The sequence below is a fragment of the Lissotriton helveticus genome, chromosome 1_2 (genome assembly GCF_964261635.1).
Source record: "Lissotriton helveticus chromosome 1_2, aLisHel1.1, whole genome shotgun sequence".
NCBI lineage: Eukaryota > Metazoa > Chordata > Amphibia > Caudata > Salamandridae > Lissotriton > Lissotriton helveticus.
This window is the reverse complement of record NC_136058.1, coordinates 227672846-227698690: the sequence shown is the minus strand read 5'-3', so window position 1 is coordinate 227698690 and position 25845 is coordinate 227672846. Positions and strand designations below refer to the sequence as shown.

The following is a 25845-nucleotide window of genomic DNA, read 5'->3' as shown; positions in this document are numbered from 1 at the left end:
TTTTATTTGCTAGCATGATACAGCGGCTAATCCGCATTTTTATATTTGTCCTTTTGTATTAGGGGTACCCTCCTGGCCGAGCCAGATGACCTACCTCCAATAAATGGTCCGGGTGGAACTGGTTTACCAATCAGTGGGGAGTAGATAGGCATGACAGATTACAACGGGGGACAAAGGTCCGCATTACCTACCCTTCCTTACTTGCAAAGACTAGACAGAACATTTCTATTCCACGTTATTTGCAAACAGAGAATGCCTCAAAAGAACTATTCCTTGAACAATAAATGTTCAGACAATCAATCAATCAGTGGGGAGAAAAAAACAGGCATGACGGATTACAACGGGGACAAAAGTCTGCATTACCTATCCTTCACTATCTGCAAAGGGAGGCAGAATATTCCTATTCTTCCCCGTTTGTAGACAGGGAATATCTCAAAGAGCAATAATCGATAAAAACCGATAACAAACAATCAATGGGGAGAAAGATAGGCATGACGGATTACAACGGGGACAAAAGTCTGCATTACCTACCCTTCACTATCTGCAAAGGGAGACAGAATATTCCTATTCTTCCCCGTTTGCAGACAGCGAATGTCTCAAAGAGCAACAGAGCAACCAATCAATCAGTAGGGAGAAAAATAGGCATGACGGATTACAACGGGGGACAAAAGTCCGCATTACCTATCCTTCACTATTTGCAAAGAGAGAGGAACGTTCCTATTCGTCGCTGTTTGCAAACAGAGAATGTCTCCAAGAGAACCAATACTTCAAGTAGCAACCGAGGCTAAATGAACCAATCAATGAACAATACCAGTATTTTAAATACTGATTTCAAAACAATCAATCAATCAATCAGATGGATAAGCCATCCTACCAATCAGACGTAAAGACGTCCTACTTAACCTTACCCGGACCGGACCATGTGGGCAATTCTTCGCCTTCCTTCCTCCAGCGCCTCATTTCTCCATGTTTTTATCGCAGCATTCCTGTGGGGTTCCAGTCAGGACAGTAGGTCACTTGAGAGAGGTCCGTTCAGAATCGGTGAAGTTCGTTCAATCGGCAGCCGGACGAGGGCCCTCTCAAGGCAGGTATACTCCAATCGTTTAGATGTTCACCCCATCGTCTGGACCTCTCTTACCGGACCCTATGTCGCTGATGGACCCCGCGTTGGGACGCCAATTGTGGAAAAGTCAGCCCATAATACACCTGATGCCCAGGCTGCTGGCGCAGGACGCCTCTTAGTTCCCATCTTGAACGATTACCAAATAAAGAGACGGGCGCTGGAAGCAGGAATACAAGAATAGAGTTTTATTTCTCATGAGGAGACCCTGTCATTTCGGACACTCGCATAGTGTCTTCAGGAGGTGCTCTAACAAATTTCTCTGAGGCTTCGTCTTTTATGCACAGGTTTACGATTCACAAACATTCCTTATTATAATAAAGACGCTTTGAAGTAGGAAAAACATGCTTGGAATCCCCGCTTCAGGCCTATTCCCATACCAATCGCTCAGATGTCATCCTCCCCTCCTGAATGTAACAAGAGATTGTGATCTCTCAGCTGGACATTCCTACAGGACACGAGGGCAGGAGGGGATGATCAGGTCAAAGGTTGGTCAGGTGGTAAGGTCGGACACTTCGGTTGGTGTATCACGGGTTTTGTTAAACTGGGCAGGGAAAAGAGGGATGTATATCCACGAGGCTTGGTCTTAGGACTTGGGAACGGGTCGATAGGTCAAGTGCAGCCGAGGGGGGGGGTTTGTCAGCTGAGGGGAAGGGTGTTCTTTGGGAGGAAATGGGGGGTGTGGGTCAAGCAGGAGTGCTACTTTTAGAGAAGGATCACGCAGAGGGAGAGGGTCTTGTGGTCGATGCATGAGCAGTGCGCGCGGGGAGGGGTGTCGGGGGTTTAGCAAACGGTCAGAGAGGCCACGGTGCCTAAAATAGCTGTCGTGTACATGTGTGCATGGGTCTTATGCTGGCGGGATAACACAGTCAGTGTTTCGTAATTATTTGTTCTGCTTACAACAAGGGGTACAGTGAACACAAATGAACGCCGCTTATGTACACATACATTGCCATTTTCAACAGCATTACCCTTGACGGAGATTTATAAGGATCCATGGAATTAATATTCTGGAGCTAGTGTTTCACAAGTGAACATGTTGTAAGGTAGCATAGATCAGAATGAATAGCTAGATGCTGAAAAGGAAAATGCTATATTGGTTGAAGTGAAATTCAAGGTAATTAATGGATGGTATAATGTGGAAAAAAGACTTTACATGATAATTTAAAAGGATTTTGGGAGGTTAGAGAAGAATTAAGTTTGTCTGATTGTTTTCTTTTAAGGAGAATAAAAGTTGTATTCCAAAGGACCTTAACAGAGAGAATTATACATTTCTACCATGACGGGCATTCAGGTATCACTAGTACAAAACAAAAGAGCAAAGCTATGTATTGGGGGCCTGTTGTAGACAATACTGTTGAAAGGTATACAAGAAAGTATGTGAAGTAGCTGACAAAAATAAAATCTAAAAAAAAAATAATAATACCCCATTAGGTGCTTTATGTTGCCCAAACATGCCATGGGTGGATGTGCTTGAGATATTATGGCACCTATCAGTTGGCAGGATGGTAGTATCAAGTATCTTATGGTGGTGTCTGACATGTTCTCTAGATAGTTTGAGTTGAGTATTGTGGAGAAACTTGACACCAAAGCATTTATTACATTTTTAGACAGTATATTTTGCATCCTTCTCACCGACAACAGTGTTCAATTTAAATCCAATGAAATGGATCAATATCTTAAAGCTTCTAGTATTAAGCAGCAATCACTGCGCTTTATCATCCAAGTGAGAATGGTGTTGTGGAGAGAATAGATGGAGTTATCAAAGGTATTTTGCTGCTTTCCATGCGAATATGGGAGAATGAACTTTAAAACGATTTGGGCGTATAGAGTGAAGTCTTATGGCTCTACTGAAAAAAAGTTGATTTTCCATTGTCCAAGGTCAATCCAGGATGGATGTAAAGAAGTAGAATAGTAGAGTGTGATTTAGAAGAAGTGAATAGCAACATTAAAAAGTCCCAAATGAAAAACAAGCTTTACTATGACGTTAACCAAGGTATCAAACAAGTTAATTTATGTGTTGGTCAATGGGTAGGAGTGAAGAGTGCAAGGAAGGCTGCCAAAGGTGAGAGTAAGTTCAATGAGCCTAGAAGAAAGGCTCAAGTAGAAAATAAGACCTTTGTTTTAGATAAAGGTGAAGTATGGCACATGAGTCGACTTGCCTTAGCTGGAGGAAGTGGTAGGAGTGAGGAAGTTGGTGTTAAACCACATGGTGACTACCGGTTAAGTGTGACTGAACAAAATACTGCGCTGCGAGAAGAGAATGATTCTGTAGTGCATGAGGGGAGCGATTCGAATGAGAGTTGGGATTGTGTTGTGAATAAAGAAAGTTTTGTTGAGTTAAGCAAATTTAGGGATGAGGATGAACAGATTCAGGATGGTCCTCATTGTTCATTGCAATTAAGAACAACTGGACGAAGGGTTGTACAGAAACCAAGTTGTTGGGATGAATTATTGTGCAATTAACTTTTAATACTTTCATCCTCTTTTACATTTGTGGTAGATGTTTTGACATTTGTGTTATGTATTTATTTTTGTTTGTGCACTTTTTTTTACTGCCATTCCTTGGATCTTTTTAAGTTGATAAAAAAAGGATTGTGTAGTGTGCGTGGTGGGTATAATTATTAGTGATATGTAGACTGTATTAGATCACAAGCTTGCATTCCAAGTTTTCAGTATAAGTTGGGGAACATGGAATGTTGGGGGCATTCTGTTGCTGGTAGCTGATGCTATTAATGATTGCTGTGGGGTTGATAATAAAGAAGTTACACTTGGATCATACGTGTACTGTTCATTTAAAGAAGGATAGTACATTTCCTTTCTGATTCCTACACTCCTTTGCAGAGACATCTGATCCAAAACTGAAGCCCCGGCCGTCACATTCACATTAGAAAGTTAGCGGTCTAATTTTCTTATTATTTATTTAGAACTTCGCGGCTTAAGATGGGGACGTCTTAGTCTCTCCACGTGGCTCAGGCTGATGGTGCTATGACTGCGTCAAAGATGAAAACAATATATTTGATTTGTTTTATATTTAGCAAAGCGAATTCCATTGGGGAAAGAGTCCCTTTCCAATTATCATTTGACTAAAGATGTAAAATCGAACTCTATCTCAAGCGTAAGAGCGTTTCATAGCAATCGCTCACATTTAAAAACAGCTGGAAATCTCATATGTATTTTCTAATAATGATTACGAAACCCAGTTCGATTTCTAAAGTAAAATTATTGCTTTCTTCGCTATGACTAAATGCTAGTATTGCCTTGCAACACATTGCTCTATTGGAATGACTTAGAAATCGCCACTTTTCAACATGGCTGACTCAAAGGAGGCCGTGAAATGTTCTTTAAGGAACACTTGAAAGGCGGCGGCCATCTTCAAGTGACTGATGTAATACTGATTTTAATGAATTACAATTAATTGTTACAAATATGTGGTGACACATAGTAACAAGAGGTGAATATATAACATATTAGCATCAGATTTACTATTTTAACTTTGCATAGTTCTGTCCTGGTGTTAGGCTCGAAGCAGGATATCCGTGGTAGTCTCTCTTCTATGTTAGCAGTCCTCCTCCTCCCTGTCGGTTTCTGTTCTGGTTTCCTGGCTCCTCGGAGGCCGGGTGTACCGCCCCTGCCTCGGGTGTGTCCTGCGCCGCCTTTCACCAGCCTCTGCATGTTGTACAGTATCCTCGTCTCGCTGACGCGCATTCCTCCCAGTCTTCGCTGTGTCCTAAGCTCAGTCATGAAGCCTTTGGTGGTGTTCGTCCTCGGCGGGCCCGGTGCCGGCAAAGGCACACAGTGCGAGAAGATAGTGGAGGTGAGTCCGAGAGGAACATTTTCCACCCCATCGTAGCACAGTGCCATGCTGTGGCACCCAGTCGAGGAGCACAGACGTCCATAAAGGCACATCACTGGGCCGAGTGCTTCTTTCCCACCTACTAACCGCTGTAGCTGCTACAACAGGCGGGCTTTTTTATTTAAAGGCTTGGTTGTTGGACATCGCACCCCACTTCGCTATCCAGTCCACACCTCACCCACTACCCCTCTTATTATACGTAGAGCAACCATACCCGGCAACACTTTAATTAATTTTATTACATTTTCTATGGGGTAAGACCAAGGACTCCATCTCTCTTCAGACACGTATTATTTCAGCCCACCCCCTCTCCGAGACGCGCCTCGATTACCATCGCCTTTATTCCCTGGTTTAACCCACACCGTCTAAAGCATGTTTTCACGAGATACCCGCCCTACTTCCGTTTCTAGTATGTTATTTTGTGTTCATTCTTTAAAAATGTTTTAAGTTCTCTTATCAGATTGTCTGCCTTTCGGCCCTCCGGCTCACACATATCCAACACAAAAAAAGCACAACGGCATCTCGTGAGACATTTGTCCTGTGTTTTTCTGATATTTTAGTCGAGGGGCTGGCTTTTGAATTAGTGAGCCGGGCCCAGGTCGCAGATGTTCAGTGATGGACCCTGAGCTATCGCCACATAGCCAAGGTCTTGCAAACGACAGTGTCCTTCGCACATGGCATCATTGACAGTGTAAAGTTCTTTAAATCATTTATAAAAACACTGCGTGCTATTATTAACACCCCATCAGCTCCATTCCTTGTCCCCCCTTCCCTTCTATCGCTCACCAGCACCCCACCAACCAACACTATAGCAGTAGCGTACTGGAGCTAAGGTGGAGGTGAGTCAGATGATTTGGGTGTGATGCTGAGATGTTTGTATTCAGGAGCAATCACTGATCTGCTGTACATAGTGAGGAATTGATCTGTAAACATATTGCCCCCCTTGCTCCCTCATTTAGTTCAGCTGTGACAGTGTCAACTTTCTTTCCATTGAGGGAGCTATCCAAGCAAAGGCCGACAATGAGCATAGGAGACACTAAGGGGCATATTTACTAGTTTTTCACACGATGCAGGGGACTAAGTAAAGCTGCATGAAAAGGAGACAGCAGATATATGTCATGTGTTCAAAGATATTGCACATTTCAGCTTTCCTGTGTCTGTACTGTCAAACTTGACAGTAGATCCAACTGCACTCCTTTGGGAGATTAAGAAATCTTCACTTTTTTGATTCAAAGTAAACGAATGTATATCCAAAAAGGATTGTTTCAACTTTGTTTATTCATATTTCACAAATGTTATGAGTTTCTTGCTGGTTACATCACAGCTCGGTCTTCAATTCTTTTTTTCATGATAAATCCTTCATTCATCTTCATAATGCTTTTTTTACAATCCAAACAAGTATTCACAAGTGTATTTCATAAACCCTATGCATTTCGTGCGAATCGCACTTCATCAGGGGAAATACGGGTAATCTATGGAAAAAATGAGAATAAAAGGACGTATCAATGAACGGGAAGCAGACCCGCGTGTTATTACTTAATGATGGTGAATTGTGAAAAGAGGTGGTGATCATGCTGGTGTTATCGACGAAAAGCTCAAGTGCCTCAATCATGTCTTTCGATTGTGAGTGGTTGAGGAGAGTATTAAAGCGTAAATTCGCGTGCATCGCATTAATGAAGCGTTTATATTATGTTCAGCAGGATGCGTGAATCCGCAACAGGGAACATGCCATGCTCATGAAGGATCATTTACGTGTATTGTGCCCCCGATTTGTGTTCGTTAGTACGTTTTCGTTTTTCACAGTATGGTGAGGCTCTGTTTGGCTTACTTGGAAGGATTACTGGTGGGAGAATATAAACAAGCGTGGTTTAAGCGTTAAGGTGATCGATCTAACCTATTATGTGTCCATGTTCTATTTGACATGCTCCAACTACGTTGTGCTCGGTTCAAAAACAGAAGGGTGCGCAAATATAAAAATAAAGCATGCTTAATTCAAGCGTTTTAAGCTTGTGTCCGAGACTATAGTTCAAACGAGCTATCCTCTTACCGGTACTCGTGATAGTCGGGTGTCTACTCTCGATGTGAATTCTCGAAGAAAGTTCTGTCGAAAGACGCTGCGCCTGCGTATGTGGGCTTGTTGTGGGTTTCTATGATGATAACCCGGAAGTATAACAACGTAGTACGTGGATTCCTCGCAGATTTCGTGCTTAATGTGGTCGGAATAATAGCTTGAAAGAAAAGCAACACATTGAATCGTGTAAAAGAAACATGTATTACGTTTTTACGTCAATGTGGTGAGCCTGTGAATGTGAGTTATCTCAAATAACAACTGCAACTGGCGGCCATTTTAGAATGGTGCAGTGTGCAGTCGATAAGTCAAATTCACTATTAGATGGTAAAGTGATCAAGGTAGAAAGAGTAAAAAGCGGGGAATGATATGTTCCTTGCATGTAGATGTAAAAAGGTAAAAAGGTATTTAGTGTATTTGATGTTCTCTAAATGTATGTCTTGACTCCAATTCACGATTAAGAAACTTAAAACAAATCTAAGTTGAATTCTAAGAATGGTAAGCAATATTATAATACTAATAATGTCCCAAATTATAGAAAGCAACTGTGTTCCAGTAGATTATTTAACCCCATCGGGTTGCATGAGTTCAATTTCTTGATCCAAAACATTTCACGTTGGAGTAGTCTTTTTCTGTTGTCAAAGCCTAGGTTCACAGGGACAATCTCCAAGACCATGAATCTGATCTGGCTGATGTTATGATTGTTGGTGACGAAGTGGGCGGCCACCGGGGCTTTCATTGTTTTATTTCTGATCGTGCTTTTATGCTCTCATGCGAATTTTTATTTTCCTCTCAGTTTTTCCAACGTATGGAAGACCACACTGGCACTTCAGTAGATATAGCAGGTTTTTTGTGTCGCAAGTGGCGTTGGTGGAAAGTTTGATCGTTCTGCCTGTAGTTGGATGGTTGAGAGTGTTACCTCGAATGATGTTGTTACAGTGACCACAGTTCATGCATGGAATAGTACCTGTGTAGATGTTTGATTCTCGTGGTTTAAATTCAAGTAAGTCTTTTAGGTTTCTTGATCTCGGATTAGGCAAATAGAGGTTTCGTAAAAATTCCTTTGAAATCGGGTTCATTTTCAACCATCTACCAGTTTTTAAGAATGTTTTTCTTGATCTGTTCACTCCTTGTTGAAAACTTGGATACAAATACTGGTCTATTCTGGTTGGAGTCTTTGGTGTGTGTTTTCAATAATTCTTGTTGACGGTTTGCGTTCTTTGTATTGCTTCATTTAGGATGTTTTCCGGATATTTGCGTTCTCGAAATTTCATGATCATCTTTGTTTCATTCGATCTGTATGTTTGGTCATCTGATGATATTCTTTTGAGTCTTAGCAGTTGCGAGTATGGTAGGTGACGTTTAAGAGACATAGGGTGACAACTGTCAAATATCAGGGTATTGTTCCTGTCCGTGCTTTTGGTATATACGTCGGTAGAAAATTGATTGCTTTCATGAGATATTAAGACGTCTAGGTATGGGATTGCTCCAGTGCTGGTTGTATATGTAAATTGTATATGATCATCGATTCCATTGATGTATGTGATGAAATCTTCAATTTCTGTTGATGGTCCTTTCCATATAAGGAAAATGTAATCTATATAACACCAGTATCTACAGATCTTGTTCTGCCATCTGGGATTGTTGAGGATGTTATCAAGTTCCAAACGGTGCATGGAGAGATTAGCATAGTTGGGGGACGCACAATTCCCCGTTGATGTTCCAGCTAATTGTTGAAAAAATTTGTGTTCCATGAAAAATAACTGGGGTGAAGTGAAGAAGTTCTAAAAGGAACACTTTTAGATCTTGTTTGATGTTGTGGTTGATTAGGAATGATTCTATTGCTTCAAGACCCCTGTTGTGTGGGATGGACGAATAGAGTGAGCATACGTCTATAGTGCAAAGAGTAATTTCCATGGTTTCATCCAATTTAGTATCATTTAGTTTAGTTAAAAAGTCAGTAGTATCGCGTAGACAAGTAGACATTTGTTTCACAAGCGGTTGTAAGTGTCGATCCAAGTAATTTCCAGTAGGTTCATGGATTGAGCCTCTTGTTGAAACTATGGGTCGAAATGGTGGTTTCATTAAGTTCTTGTGAATTTTTGGTAGCATATGTAAGCTTGGGCTCTTGGGTGCTCTTGTAGTAGGAATTTTTTGTCTTTTTCCGTGATGGTACCCATCTCTACTGCTTTGTTAACAATAGTTTTTAAAATGTCGGTGAAAGGTATAGTAGGATCATTTGGTAGCAGCATGTAAGTGTTTTTGTCATGTACATGTTCCTTGACACTTTGTGAGTAGTATTCCGAGTCCATTATAACTAGTGCCCACCTTTGTCCGCTCTGCAGCATTTGATGTTATGATTGTTAATGATTTGGTTGATTGCTCGTGATTCCTTAATGCTAAAGTTAGACCTTTTAGACTGTGGTGTTTTAAATAAGTCTTTAATTTCATTCATAGTGATGGTTTCATATGAATCAAGGTTCTTATGACTTACTGGTGCTATGAAGGTACTCTTGCTTCTTAGGCCTAATAAAGTGTCATCTGTTTCTTTAATAGGTTCAGTAATGATGTTAGTGAAGAAATGGCATAGCCTGAGAGTCCTCATGAATTTAAAAATACTGACTTCTGTTTCCAATTCATTAGATCGGTATGTGGGTATGAACGACATGCCTCGTTGTAGGGTAGCAAGTTGGTTGTTCAATAGTGTCTCACTCGAGATGTTGATGATCGGGTTGTTTTGCTGCGTGTCGATTGGGCTATTGAGGAGCTTTGTTCTCTTGGAGCCCCTGCCCCTCCTGGTTCGACGTTTGGGCTCTGACCTCTTCCTAAAAATGCTTCTCTGAAGTTGTTACAGTTGAAGTACTCGCAGTGTTATCCTTGTTACCAGGTGCTCCTCCTCGTTTATCATACCTCTGTGTGCTTTTCTGTGTGGAATCAAATGATAAGCTGCCTTCATATGAAGAGGGATTGTTGTATGGTCTTTGTCTACGTTGAGCGTAGACCTCCGCCCAATTGTAGACCTCTCCAAGCTTATAGTCTATAGTAACACGTTTGTATTTTCTAATTTTTCTGTCGTTGATTTCTCTTGTGTATTTATCCAATTGGATATTGATGTCATTCAATGCTCGGTAGAGTTCGTCTTTTGTCATGTTACTATCCAAATTGGTTTGGATCCTTTTGATGTCTTTATCAAGGTCCTCGATGACTTTAGAAAGTTCCTCCACAATAAGTTAAAATAAGATCCAACGAACATTTGTTTAAAATCTCGTACCAGCGTTCCGTGAACTTAGGATTATTCCTGCATAGAGTCGACTTTAAGGCTATACGTAGCCCTCTAGGAATTCTTTGATCTTTATGGTATCTTATGAGAGTACCCGCGTGAAGTTTTTGATTGATAATTCTTTTGGAAGTGTATAATAATTGTTTGAGCAAGCTTTGAGTAGAAAAAGTGCTGGTAGATGCTGGATCTGCTTCCTGTATAAAGGCATATATACGACTGGTTTCTTCGGATGAAAAGCCGAATGTATTTGCTCTGTTTTCTGTGATGTTTGAGAGATCCTCATATTCCTGTCTCCCAGCACTGGCACAGTGTCATGCCTAGGCCAACAAAGGCACCCTTGCACTATTCCTTGCCTTGTGTTATAGGGCGGAATGTTTTTGTGCAGGAAGGCAGACGTTCATGCACAAAACAATCCTTAAAGGTATTTTCCTCTTTTCATGCGTGCTGTAGAAAGATAGCACTCATAGTGATTCTCGTTAGGCCTGGTTCAGGAAGACATAGCATTTTGACATAAACCCAGTTTTACTCACCCTGATAAATCTGGAGTTGTATCCATATCAACGTCCATGCTCCACTGATGGAATGCCACTGTGATGCAAAGTCTTGCGCTTCCTTTTCATAAAGCTACCACCCAAAGACATGCAAATCTGAATTGGGTGGCTTTGTGAATCAGCCATTTTGCGTTTTTGCAGTACAAACATGGCGTAACCACTAAACGCAAAATGTTAGTAAATCTGGGCCTATGTTTCTTGGTGGGATATGGGCATTCATGAGAGCCAAGACAGAACCGAGCCATGGGTTAGACTTGGCTCTAAGTGTCAAGGGCAAGCAGAGCCATTAAAAGATATATAGAGACAACTAATCCAATGAAAAAATATGATAACGACTCTTATCAATGGAAAACAATGCATTTGTTCAACATTTACAAATCTTAAGTTTGTACAGTTATATCACTGCTTTGGCATTTATTGTAAATCTATTTTTAAGCTTGAATTTGAGCCAAAGTTTCCTGGTTGTAAAGTGCCCAATTAATTTATTTCAATGTTAGATCTTTCTTTCATTTGTTACCAAAGGTCAATGTTTTGTACTCCGATATTTCCAAAAATAGTATTGGCAAATGGAGTTCAGTAAATATATTTACCATACCTTAAATCAAACTAGCCTTGTACACACATATGTGCATAGTCACTAAGACGTAAATGTATGCTTTTCTGTTTGAATTGTTTTCACAGAAACTGAAAGTCAGCCTCAGTGGCACAACACGCCTATTTTAATCCATGCTGCACATCCCATGTGTACCACTGAAGTGCTGTAACCCAAGGAGTGAACTTTGTGGGGCTCCAAGATTACTTACTTTTCCTAATTATTTAATAGTGATCATGAAGGTGTTGAGCCACTCTTAAAATTGTTTTTCAAGCCAGACGAGCTAGCTGTTACATTCACATACAAATGTCATCCCCTGTCTTTCTTAAACACTTTATATTTGGAAAAAGTAAATTTTTTACATAGGTTGTCTCGCCTCACTGTTCTAATTAATGCAATTACTTGTGGTCTACATTTGAATATATAATAAGCGTAGAGTAAGACAGGAGACACTACTTTTATGATAACATAATTGTTGGCACGCCTTTCTTGGAAAAAAGAACAATTTTAATAGGGATTCGACGTTTTTTTAGAGGTTGATTTAGTTTCTCTCTCTGCATGCAAATCACACATTTTATTTCTGAAATCATGAAAAAGATGTATTAGTTATGATGTATGTGTCAAATGCATCGGCTTTATAATATACAGCATGCCCAGTGTTTCACTTTTCTTGTACATGTTGTGTATTGGAATCTTCTTTATACTAGTCAATTAATATTTTTAAGGTCTCTGCAAATCATACTAGAACGTGCAATAATCCTCCTTTGGTTCCTACCTTCTGTTAGTCATACCAGTTATTTCCAAGGAGACTAAGCTGACAAACATTAGGGCTAAATTCATTAACATGCCCTTTCATCCAAGGAACGGACAAGCATGTTCTTGCTGTACTCACTTTACAATAGTTCCGGTTGTCTCAATCGTCCCCACTATGTTGAATCTAAAATTGTATTTGTGCTTAGCGGTCTACACCCTGGGGCTGGTACTTACATGATTCTAGGACTCCTCTCATTTCTCTGGTCAACATTTGTTCTCTCTGTTCTGTCTATGCAATTGGAGTGGACCTGTTTGTTCTCTCAAAGATGTTCTACCCTGGATTTTCCCGTTTTGTGTACTATCTTCTCTGCCCTGCCCATCAACTTCTCTGTTTCCATGGCTATCTTTACTTTGGTCATGGCATCTTCTGTTTTCTGGGAGTCCATCTTTCTTTTGTGCCTGCTCTCAGAAGATCCTCTATGGTTGCCCATCTTAACCTTGTGCCCTGATCATCCTGTCCCACAGGGACTAGCTTAATCTTGTTCCTGAGCCCTTTTGTTATTTTCGGATTATCTCTATTGTGAACCACACAGACTTTAGTTCTCGCTGTTTTGGCTTACTTTTTAATAGGATACTTCTATTCCTTTGGGTCTACTTTGTGCCATGGGCCGCCAGCCCTCTTGCATCGTACTTACCTGGACTCTTCATGCCTAAATCTTTCCTTTGTGCCAGAGTTCTGCAGTAGTCTTCAGCCAGTCTTTATTTAACACATGGTCTGTTTGGCAGTCTGTGGTGTATCTTATCCTTACTGTGGGTGTTTTGTCAACCTCAGGTCTAACTTTATCATGCTCTTACCAGCTGGGAATATTCTAGTCCTGGGTTTTGTTGGCTACCTGGTATCCTTGAGCCTGTTGGATCCTTTGAGTTGTGTTGGCGAATGTAAAATGTTGTGTCTAATGTACTCGATTGAATGTGTGCTGAGATCCAATTGATAGGAGACTTTCTGGCATATAAGTTCTGTGTTGGATATATGGTTGTTGATGTCGTGTTTAATGTGTACCAATGAATGTGTTGGTTTAGTAAGAGCATCTTCTTGGCAACATATATTTTGGTTTGATGGTACCTATGTATATGTAATATCGGTAACAACCTAGACATTGGTGTGAAGGTCGTCAAGGATCAGCAATGTTTGTTGGGTTTTGTGGTGGATGTTCCGAGGTCTGTAAATGGGTTCATTTTTGAAAGACTTGGGTGACTGTCATAGGTTTGGGCTGTCCTTCGTATAGGGCTATGCGGTTAAATGGGAAAGGTTAAGTTGAGGTAGTGAGTTCAGTCTGGGAGGAAAAGTTGTAGGCCGGCAAGAGTTGGTTATCAGAGATAAAGAAGGTTGTGGGTGGATATTGTCACATGAAAAGTGAGGTTAAATTAGAAGAGCTCGAAAATGGATTCTCTGATTGATTGATTTTGTGTTGTAAATCAGCCAATATGAAGTTACCAAGAAAGGTGTTGTCAATTTTGGGGATGGTAGTTAAGGAGGGGTAACTGAATAAATCATCAAGAATAAACTTCTCATGATCATGGGATAATGGAGGATATAAAAGATGTTAGAGTGAGTGACGGCAATCGCTAGCCCGAGAGATATTCAAGAATTAGGATGTGAAGCCTGTGACATTAATGATGTATGATGACAGTGCTGTCACCAATTTTATGTAGACTGGATTGATTGGTTTTGCAGCCATCTAGTCATCAAAGATGGGTTTGGATGAGGGGGAGAGAAAAGTCTGCATTACAATTACAGTATCTCTTCAATGGTGAAAAGTGAATTGCGCTGGTGGGTGGAGTGGGCATTTAGAAGCATGAGAGGAAGCTAATGGGTCACTGTGTGGTTAGGGTTCTGTTGATGTAGATGCAAGTATGCATTTACGGAGTTGAAAACTTCTATCATCCAGCTCAATCGCTGTCTTCGATAATTCGTCCGATGCAAAGTTTGTGTTTGGCCGTGTCACGTGATCACGGATATAGCGTGACATCTGACGTGTATACATAATCGCGCTAGAAAAAGGACTAGAGGGTGTTTATTTACTGATTCAAATCCGCCATCGTAGTATTAAAAGATGTATTGCAACGTAATAAAGTATGTGATAGGCAATCTTTAGAATTGCGCACATATAAGTGATTCGACTATGTACTTCAATCGGACATAGTAGGACTCGAGTATGTTATTTGTGTAAGTTATCAGTCAAGAATGCGAATGTGGCGTATTATACCCGGAGCATGTATGGACAATGCAGGGTCCTAGTGTGGTGACATCGTATATGGGCACAAAAAACATTAAAACCATCATCTCGTATCATTACAGCACAGGGTTGCACAAGTATATACAATAGGTCCATATTGTTCAATATATCTATAGGCTCAACCTTGAGTCGAATCACTTACATGTGCGCTATTCTAAAGATTTCCTATCACATACTTTATTACGTTGCAATACATCTTTTAATATTACGATGGCGGATTTGAATCAGTAAATAAACACCCTCTAGGCCTTTTTCTAGCGCGATTACGTATACACGTCAGATGTCACGCTATATCCGTGATCACGTGACACGGCCAAACACAAACTTTGCATCGGACGAATTATCGAAGACAGAGATTGAGCTGGATGATAGAAGCGCACAGGTATGAAGATGATTACCATCCTACATGATAATTCTTTGGCATATCTTATATTTCGATCACCGTATTGAAACAGTGTTCTCTGCCACAGGCAACTCCTGAATACCCGGTGCAGAGACGGCATTGACCGCCATATAGGACGCGTTACCAGCTGTTACAAACAGTGGTAAGTCGAGCGGTTATATCAGTCCGTTAGTGCCTTGTATTAATCGTATTTCCATTCCCATATATGTGGCTAATTTTATACCTCGTCTTGTTTTACCCATTTCTCGACAGTGCCCGGCTGGGTTCACTGTAAGTAAATTCAATCTACTTTTTCACGCATGGGTCGTATACTAGTACACATCCCATTGCAAGGTAATTTGTCACTCATTTTTCTAGAATACTATGGTTCATGGCGATCATACATGGAATCACAATTTCACATTAATTTCTTTGTAGACGTCCCTCACTGTCCAGTCCTTATGAGACCCTCACTCTAAGGGTCGAAACGCCGTCGACGCACTAGGAAACAAATCAGACTAATGCAGCGCCTATGATTGTATAGCCGCTTCTCAACATTTGGTTAAAATAATTGCTTAAGTCAAGTTTCCTTCTCTTGTAAATAGTCACAGTTGAAACATGTACAGCTCACCATAACTGTACACAGTTTGTTTCGCTCACAATATCACTTGGGACACATTGCACTTTGTATAGTATATGTATAGTATATGTATGTCGCAAAAATTACATTATTATTTGGTTGCATTTTGAAATATAAGAAAATGTTTTAAACTGATATAGTTGTGTCTCTTCCTTCTTGCCGCTCTGCCCCCAATGATTGAATTGCTATTAAGCTTATATTTATCTAGTAATAAGATAAGTGATATCCCACAGGAACCACTGTTTTTCTGGATAAACGCATTACCCTGGTTCCGTTGTGAGTAGGGTTTTCCCTTGTTTTTCTTTTCGCCCTTTCATTATATAGCTGATTCTTTACCTGGCGCTTTGCCTGACTGGAATACCTTTCAGATTGTAGTTATTCCCTGTCCCTGGGCCAACCAATGTGGCCTTCCGGCACATACTAATGCTGTTAATTTCCTCAAAAGGCTGTATACTGCAGAGTTAAGAAATAGACCTGTGTTTAGTAACTGGTTGAGCAAGGGGCATTGTCTTTGCACAAGGAGGACATTTTGTGCTCCGTCTGAAAAAAAAATCTTGAAATATCCATTGAAATTAATTCAGAATTCTTAAAGCAAAGAGTTTGAAATGTGATAATGCTGCAATGTGGGGGTGTGGGTGTAGCGGGCCGGTAAATCAGGCGAGGAGGTCGTAGGTAGTGAGCAATAGCGGATATTTATTAGCGTGGAACAACAAGGAAGGCCACAAGCGAGAGGACGGGAGGCTCCAGGCGATGATCTCTGGTCCGGTTCCTCACTGCAGGACGGGGTCTTGGGACTCTCCAGGGTAGGCTCCGATGTCGGGGAAGGTCAACGGAGGGCAGTGAGAGAGAGGAAACAAAAGATAAGGGACCGTTAGTCCTATCCAGAACTCTACGCAGTGGTTACCGCTCACCGTCACCCGGATAGTGCGAGGGGGGGGGGCAGAAACAGGCTGTGAGGAAAGGAGGGTACCGGGAAAGGGACTACAGGGTAGGAAGATAGGGAGGGTGCCAAGGAGGGACGTGAGAGAGGGGGGGGGGCTCTTGTGAGGTGCTCTACAGTATTTATACAGTGCAGGGGTGGTGAGACTATGGAGAAGGGGTTTTATACAGGGACTACACAGGGACTCCTAATGAGTAGGGAATAGGAAGGCAAAAGGCACTCACGCGGTCCGCCGTAACTCTCCGCTGAGTTACGGCCGCTCTCCAGCCACCTCCGTTGGAATCCACCACTCCTCCGTCCACACGTCTTCGTCGTACTCCTGCTTTCCTTCTCCGTCTCCGTCTCCAGCCAGAGGGTCCTGCCACGAAACTCCGACAATGGGTTCTGCATGTTCCTCGTTTTTATCCTGTGCTGGCGCTGCCTTGGGGGCGGGACTTCCGGGGTCAGCGCGATAAGGTTCCTCCGGACCAGGTGCTCGGGTTGGTCCCTGCGGGAGAGAGAAGGGCGGGGTTTCCCCTGTCAATGCTGGCGGTCCGAGTCCGGTCTCGGTAATGGCGCTCTGGCTCCGGTGTAGCAGTCCCGGAGGTAATGGTCGAGGAGTGTGCAGGGGGGGGAGGGTGGCGGCCGACGGGGCACTTCGGGACGCCGGCTCACATCCCCTTCCCCTAGCTGTCCTTCCTGTACGGGGTGGAGTCAGGGGGTACCGGGAAAGGAAATCAGCATTACCCTGCTCTGAGCCTTTCCGGTGCCTTGTTTGAAAGTGAAAGGGCTGTAGGGACAAGAACCAGCGTAGGACCCTGTCGTTGTGTCCTTTGTTTCGGGCCATCCACTCCAGGGGGGCGTGGTCTGTATAGAGGACGAAGTCTCTGCCCTCGAGGTAGTACCTCAGATTGTCCACGGCCCACTTAATGGCCAAGGCCTCCTTCTCTACTACCGCGTATTGTTTTTCTCTTGGAAACAGTTTGCGGCTCACGTAGAGAATGGGTCGTTCGTTGCCGAGAGAGTCCTTCTGAGAGAGCACGGCCCCCAACCCCTGATCGGAAGCATCCGTTTGAAGGATAAAAGGCAAGGAATAGTCAGGGGGTATTAGGACAGGACTGGAAGTCAAGGCGTCTTTCAGGTCCGTAAAGGCATGCCATGCTTCGGGAGAGGGGTTCCGTAGCTCCTCGTTTGTACGGTTTGTTTTCTTCAGGAGGTCCGTGAGGGCTGCAGCTCTGGGAGAAATTGGGTACAAACCGCCTGTAATACCCGAGAAGCCCTAAAAAGGCTCGAAGGTCCTTTTTTTGTGTGGGGAAAAGGAAGGGACCGGATGGCCACGGTTTTGCTTTCTTGGGGTCTTATCATGCCATCCCCCAGGAGATACCCCAGGTATTTGACCGTTTTCGCCGCTAAGGTGGTTTTGGCGGGATTGATGGCAAAACCAAATGAGCCCAAGGAGGAGACGACGCTGGACAGATGCCTCAAGTGTTGGGGCCAGCTGTCGCTAAAGATAATGATGTCGTCTAAATAGGCGCCTGCGTATTGGGCATGAGGTCGCAGGACCTGGTTCATGGCGCGTTGGAAGGTGGCTGGGGCGCCATGAAGGCCAAAGGGCATGACTATGAACTGGTATAAGCCCTCAGGGGTTGAAAAGGCAGTCTTCTTTTTGTCTTGTTCCCTTAGGGGTATCTGCCAGTACCCTTTGCAGAGGTCAAGGGTAGATATAAACTTCGCCTTCCCTATCCGCTCGATCATTTCGTCCACCCGGGGCAAGGGGTAGGTGTCAAAGCTGGACACCTTGTTGACCTCCCGGAAATCTATGCAAAAACGGACCGACCCGTCAGGCTTTGGCACCAGAACTATAGGGGAGTTCCATTCGCTGGTTGAGGGTTCGATGATCCCCATCTGTTGCATGGCTTCTATCTCCTGACGGATAACCGTCCGGCGGGCCTCTGGTACCCGGTAGGGTCTCAGTCGGACCACTTTCCCTGGTTCTGTTTCTATCTTATGCTCAGTGACCTTGGTTCGACCCGGGGAAGAGGAGAAGACTTTTTGCAGGGACGCTAGGGTTTGTTGCAGTTCTTGGATCTGCACAGGGTTTAGGTCGGGGTCAAGACAGGGGTCGAAAGAGAGAGGGGGCCTTTTACTGGTTCCGGACAGCACCGGTCGGGGCCCTTCCCATTTCTTCAATAAATTTACGTGAAAAATCTGGGAAGTGCCTCGTGTGGGGTCTAATTCCACCTCGTAAGTGACGGGGGTCACTTGTCTGAGGATGGTGTAGGGACCTTGCCACTGTCCCAGAAGCTTCTGGTCGGATGAGGGCATCATGAGGAGGACTAAGTCCTGGACAGCGAAGACGCGATTGCGTGTGCCTTTGTCGTATTGCCTCTTTTGGCTGTCTTGGGCGGTCCCTAGGTTTTGTCGGACAATGTCACGGATCATGGACAGGTGAGTTTTCAGATTCTCCAGATATTCGGGAAGCGGACGAGTGTGATCCGGTTCGTCTTCCCATGCCTCCCGTGCCATGTCTAGCAGGGTGCGGGGAGGACGCCCATACAGCAGTTCGAATGGGGAGTATCCGGTGCTACTTTGCGTTTTGCAGCGGATAGCGAATAAGGCCAAGGGAAGCATGTCTTCCCATCTTTTTGCTTCTAGGCCCAGAAGTTTCTTCAGCGTCTGCTTCAGGGTGGCGTTATAACGCTCCACCAACCCGTCCGTTTGCGGATGATACGCAGACGTTCTAATCTGTTTGATCCCAAGCTCTGAACAGACACGTTTCATGAGAGCTGAAACAAAAGGAGTGCCCTGGTCGGTCAGTATTTCCCGGGGAAACCCAACCCGAGAAAATAAGGAGATCAGGGCCTTGGCTATCGTCTGGGTAGTGGGCTGACGCAGGGGAATGGCCTCCGGAAAGCGGGTGGCATAGTCGACTATGACCAATGCATAGCGACACCCGCTACGGGAGGGCAGGAGGGGCCCGATAATATCCATCCCTATACGGCTAAAGGGGACATCTATGAGAGGGAGGGGTTGCAAGGGAACACGGGGAGGTTTGTGACGGCTGTTTTTTTGGCATACTACGCATTCCCGGCAGTAGGTTTTGACTCTTTGGTATACGCCTGGCCAATAAAATTTCTCCAGGACTGCTTGGCTGGTCTTCTCGTCCCCGAAGTGGCCCCCTAGAAGATGACTGTGTGCCAGGAAAAGAACTTTGTCTTGAAAGGGACCGGGGATAATTAGTTGGGCGTTTTGTTGGATTCCCCCTTTTCTGTACAGGAGCCCATTTTTCTTATAGAAGTAAGGACCTACTTGCAAGGGGTCCTCGTGATCCAGGGCTCTTCCCCAGGCCTCCTGCAGGAGAGGGTCTTCCTGCTGGGCCGCCCTGAATTCCCGGTCGGTCTGCCACGGGTGTTCTTCCACAATAGCGGGATAAGCGCCGACGTATTCCTTCTTCTCTCTTCTTTTCTGGCTTTTAGGTTTGTAAGGTTTGGAGGACGTCGTCAGGTCGGGTTGTCCCGGATACGGTGCCTCCTTCCACCACTGAGCCAGGGAATCAGAGGTGTCATGTAAGAGAGTAGGCAGTCCCGGATAATCACTCCCGAGAATGGCCTGTTCAGGAAGGGCGGGTACTAGTCCAACAGTGAGACAGGAGCCGGGGTCTTTGGAGTGTTGTACTCGCACCTGCGTCGTGGGATACTGTTTGGTGTCGCCATGGACACATTGAATGGCTACGAGGCCGGTCGGACCAGTGACCGGGTGTGCGAGGTCCTGTGGTCTAACAACGCTCTGACGGCAACCGGAGTCGGCAAGGGCCATGAGGTTTTTACCGTCGATTGACACAGGACAGTGGAACGGTGGGGGAGAACACCCAGGAGGGTTGCACAGATAGTTCCTCGCAAAGCCGACCTCCATCGGCTCCTCCTTCTGTGGACACATTCGGGCAATGTGGCCGAACCCTCCGCATGAATAGCACTGGGGTCCAGGAGTAGGGGTTCGAAACACAACCGGGGGAGGAAAAAGGGGGGTTGGTTCCGGGCGTCGGACAGCTGGTGGCCTGTTAGGGCGAGAGGCTAGAGCCAACGTTGGCCTGTGGGGGTGTTCCTCCTTCCCCCGCTGGAGCTCTTGGGCCCGGCTATAGGCAGACGCGATCTCTATGGCTGTCTCCAGGGTGAGCCGGGAGTGCTGTCTCACCCAGCGTTGAGTGGCCGGGTGTAAGGAGGTAAGAAACTGCTCCAGGTATATCTTCTCCATGATGTTCTCTTTGGTGGACGTCTCAGGCCGTAGCCACCGATTCGCGAGGTCCCGAATCCGGAATGAAAGGGCCCTCGGGTTCTCTTGTGGTTTCTCTCTGGCTTGGCGTAGTTTTACCCTATAAGTGTCATCGTCGATGCCAAGGCGTTCTAAGATGCACCTCTTAATGTCAGGATAAGGGGTGTTGCCTTGTATGTTGGCCTGTTGATATGCCGCTTGTAGGTCGCCTGTGAGGAGCGGCCCCAGGTATTGGCCCCAACGGTCCACCGGCCAGTTGGCTGCTTGGGCTATTCTCTCGAAATTGGTGAAAAAGTAGTCCGGATCCTCCCCTGGGACGTACTTTTGTAGGACTACAGAGGGGAGAGAGGTCACCGGCCGTTGTTGCCCCAGGGCATCCGTTAGCTTCCCCATGGTTTGCTCGTGGACCAGCCCCTGGCCCTTCAGGACGTCATGCAGCTGTCCTCTATCGTCTTCTGCGGTTTTTAGGAACTGTTCCATCAATTTACCGAACTGTTCCTGGGACTCCGCCATCTTCTTGACCACGGCCTCCATGCTACCGGCAGATCCCACTTCTGACACCAGATGTGGGGGTGTGGGTGTAGCGGGCCGGTAAATCAGGCGAGGAGGTCGTAGGTAGTGAGCAATAGCGGATATTTATTAGCGTGGAACAACAAGGAAGGCCACAAGCGAGAGGACGGGAGGCTCCAGGCGATGATCTCTGGTCCGGTTCCTCACTGCAGGACGGGGTCTTGGGACTCTCCAGGGTAGGCTCCGATGTCGGGGAAGGTCCACGGAGGGCAGTGAGAGAGAGGAAACAAAAGATAAGGGACCGTTAGTCCTATCCAGAACTCTACGCAGTGGTTACCGCTCACCGTCACCCGGATAGTGCGAGGGGGGGGGGGGCAGAAACAGGCTGTGAGGAAAGGAGTGTACCGGGAAAGGGATTACAGGGTAGGAAGATAGGGAGGGTGCCAAGGAGGGACGTGAGAGAGGGGGGGGCTCTTGTGAGGTGCTCTACAGTATTTATACAGTGCAGGGGTGGTGAGACTATGGAGAAGGGGTTTTATACAGGGACTACACAGGGACTCCTAATGAGTAGGGAATAGGAAGGCAAAAGGCACTCACGCGGTCCGCCGTAACTCTCCGCTGAGTTACGGCCGCTCTCCAGCCACCTCCGTTGGAATCCACCACTCCTCCGTCCACACGTCTTCGTCGTACTCCTGCTTTCCTTCTCCGTCTCCAGCCAGAGGGTCCTGCCACGAAACTCCGACAATGGGTTCTGCATGTTCCTCGTTTTTATCCTGTGCTGGCGCTGCCTTGGGGGCGGGACTTCCGGGGTCAGCGCGATAAGGTTCCTCCGGACCAGGTGCTCGGGTTGGTCCCTGCGGGAGAGAGAAGGGCGGGGTTTCCCCTGTCAATGCTGGCGGTCCGAGTCCGGTCTCGGTAATGGCGCTCTGGCTCCGGTGTAGCAGTCCCGGAGGTAATGGTCGAGGAGTGTGCAGGGGGGGGAGGGTGGCGGCCGACGGGGCACTTCGGGACGCCGGCTCACATGCAACTACGGAAACGTGATTTTGATGCCCTAGTATTCTAGTGACCGAAGTCACTGCAGTGAATAAAATGTGCGCTTCAGAACCCAAGAGTTTGGTTTTTAGTTCACCAAATACATAAAATAAGTAAGGCAGTGGGTCACAGGGTCCAACCACTCTTCTGGAGCTGGATGAATAAGTGGCCCTAAAGCGAGCCATTGCAGATATTGTCAAGGTGTGGTGCATTGTAGATATTGTCAAGTTATGGGAGACTGAAGGTATGGTCTGGATTAGTGAAGAAGTAAGGGGGACATATATTATTGTTTAGATTCCTCGGGCAATCCAAAGTGCAGATAACTCTTGAGTACGGAGTGTGCAGAGGCGTTGCATTTCAGTGAAGAGATGCTGTAAATTTGAAGCTCGGACTAGTTAGGATGCAGGACCTCTTCCATTGGAAGCCGGCGCGGACAGCCTCATCAATGCACACTTCGGATTTAAAGTACTCTTAAATCATTGCCAATCCAATACTGTAAGTGACTGTCGATACGTTTTTAAATTCATCGGCATTAGGGCATGAAGATAATAGAAATGGAAAGATGGCTCCCAGTCACTACAGTGCAGCTCCATTTTCATTTTCTTGGGTGTATCTAAGTGTGCTTTAAAGCAAGAGTTTCTAAATTTTAGATGGCAACCGTTGGGGAGGAGAAGAACTATGAGCTACAAATAGAGCACTGTGTAATTTTGTATTAGTCACTGCTCATGTTTGTGCAGCCGCAGAGTGTAATTTAGGGCTAGAGCAGCATATGAAACACTGAATGACTAGCACATGTTGAATGATCCCATGCGGTCAGCTTATTTGAATGGGTGACATTAAAGAACATTTGAGAGGCCCAGGTCGTGTTACAAGGTCATTTTGAAAACGTGGTTTGACTTGTAAAACATTTCGATTCTATCATATAATTATTCAGAATTTGAGTTTACTAGTTTTACCTCTTGATATTTCCTACGACTGTATCTGTGAGCATATCATTTAATGCCATGCCTCCAACCTGCAAAAATAAGTTTATTGCTTTTGCTGTAATGTTTATAGGAGACATCGATTTTTCCGAGTACTGCTTTTCGATTCATGTTTGAGATGCCAATGTAATCCATACTACATCACTCAAACAGCCCCCATTACGACAGTTGCATGCTTTAATTTATTTCTCTTTATATCTCCGCATGGTCATCTCGATATTATTAAAACACTTTTAGATTCCTCCACTTGCCATACGCACCTCTCTTAATTTCGGTTTACTGGTTGACTCTGCTGATCTTTTAGTTCGCCTTTTCCCTCTTGGCTGCATCTGCCCTTTAGTTCATTCAGTCTTGCCACTGGGAAGATCAGTGAAGGCCTCCAGAGGTTTGTGACCCCCCCCTGATCTTCACATGAGCGAAGAAAGCTGTCCCCTTCTCCAATCGATTATGCCCTTTCAGTAGGACTACCCTTTTCTTCAACCATGCCAAGCATTCTAATGCCTACCTGCCCCATTTTTTGTTAGTAGTGCATTTTGTTTTGCTTTGGCAATATGATTACATCTTTCCTTTCTTTCTGTACAGTCACAATGAAACTATAAATAACCATTGAATCTGGGGTACATACTTCTGCAATGCTTTTGGAGTCTTGTTCCACAGCAGGTCAATTACCACTTAATTAAATCTGACCTCTTGTCAAGGAAGATTTAGAAATTTGTAAGAAAGGCGTTGTATTGGTCTGTTGATTACATAGTTTGACGTTGTGTGACCGTTTTTGTTTTGTAAAACATTTTTTTTATCCCACATGGCCACAGACTGTCTGACCTTACGGATGGCTGTTCATCATCCACTTAACGGGGTTCAGGATTCCCGAATCAGAAAATAGATGTGAATGCTTTTTAGTTGACACAGCATGAAACCCTTTCCTACACTCAAGATTGTATACAATTCTTATCCATGCCCACCACTCTGAGTAAGTTTGGTACATGAGCTTGTTTTTGGTTGACAGCAGGTAGACCTAAATGCATGCAAGGGGGTAGGGTCTGTGCTTTTCATCGTTTTAAAGTAGCAAGCATCTACTTCCTACATTACTGAGTCCTCTTGCATTTTCCATGAGATGTGAAAAGTTGCTTTCAAACTCACAAGCAGGATTTTCACATTTTATGAAGGTTTAGAAGTATGACTGACCTGCTTCATGTCCCAGATTGTTAATGATCATCCACGTGTCTTGGGTGATGCCATGTATGTGATGATTGCAGCATTTAAAAACAGATGCACCATGGGTCTGCTGTTAAGTCGCTACATTTTCAGTGACATACTCACCATGTGTTTAGATCGATATTGCTTTGAAAGCCTAAGCTTGACCGCTGTATGCCTTCTGATCAGTTACGCACCATACATCTTCCAATAAAGCGTTAATGAATGTGCTCTACCTTCAAATTGAGGCACAAGAGCAAGTGATTGATGCATATGTATATGGTATTTTAATAGTGCGAACCTACCCAATTGGTAGCAGTGTGCTATACACAACTGCTAAAGTTTCAGTTGGTTGAGTAAGAGAGATATGTATTCTAATGCTTCAGGAATGGAGTTTAGCTCCTTTGTCATGCTGATGCTAGATACAGGTTATGTTTCCATTTGTTCGGGAAAATCCATACTACACTGCAATGCTGAAGGCTATGCTCTGTCCTGTCGTGTGTGTTTGTTGGGTGCAACGACGTTCGGACTTGGCCTATAGCAGGGCAGTCAGGCCGTGCCCGATGGACTGGTTTGACCGGGCAGTGTGTCTGCCGGTTATTCGGCTGTTTGTGGGCCTATTTTATCGTCTGCTGCACCGGTTTGTACTGTTGATTTTCTTGATCTAAAAGCAAACATTGTTTGAATGAAGCTGAAGTTAAAGTAGTCTTCCATAACTGGTAAAACACTAATTCTGCGTGGTGTCTGTATTAGTTCAAAACGGCCCCAATTTGTAAACATGGACCATTTTTTACCTATCTAATTCACGAATAGGGGCCACATTTAGTTTGATGCTAGGGACTATTACTGTCCCAGTATGACCCTGGCTGAAAGTCACGGATAGCAGTTATGAGGTTTAGGGGTATGCGCATCCTATCTGATTGCCATAGTACTGTATGTAGACACAGGTTGCTGCCAGTCTGTGCTAGACCACAGAGCAGACAAGGCGTGCACAACCTAAAACATCATACGAATTCCTGGTTGAAATGTCGTGCAATTCAACATATATCGTGCAGTTCATATGTAGGTGCCTGTTCAGAGGCTTTAAGCCACGGCTGTGACAGTCACAATTTAGTCTTAGAGTTTTTATTCCCGATTAAGCTTCACTTGTGAATCTGTGTCGGGAAAATGGCCACCTTAAATCTTTTAGTTTATGCCGCCCAGAATGAGGGCGTTTAGGTGGCCACACCCAAGCACACATGTTGGGAGCGGCTCCAGCCACGGTTCTTGTGGTTGCAGTCTCACTCATTTTCTTTCTGTAATAATACCCTGGGTGTTCTAAATCGGACTGATTCCCTACCTCTGGGCTTCTGGTGAATCCGCTTCAGATGGGACACGGTTTCTTTGGTGGTTCTTCCTG

At 44.5% G+C, this 25845-nt stretch overlaps 1 protein-coding gene across 1 annotated transcript in view; it reads left to right on the top strand.

Moving 5' to 3' along the window:
- The first annotated feature begins 4710 nt into the window (after window positions 1–4710).
- The window catches only part of CMPK1 (cytidine/uridine monophosphate kinase 1), a 99779-nt gene continuing 78644 nt past the window's right edge, over window positions 4711–25845 (top strand). Inside the window, exon 1 of the mRNA XM_078671508.1 lies at window positions 4711–4937. Within this exon, the coding sequence (XP_078527634.1) occupies window positions 4794–4937 (144 nt within the window). The 5' untranslated portion in view covers window positions 4711–4793. The remainder of the gene's footprint in view (window positions 4938–25845) is intronic.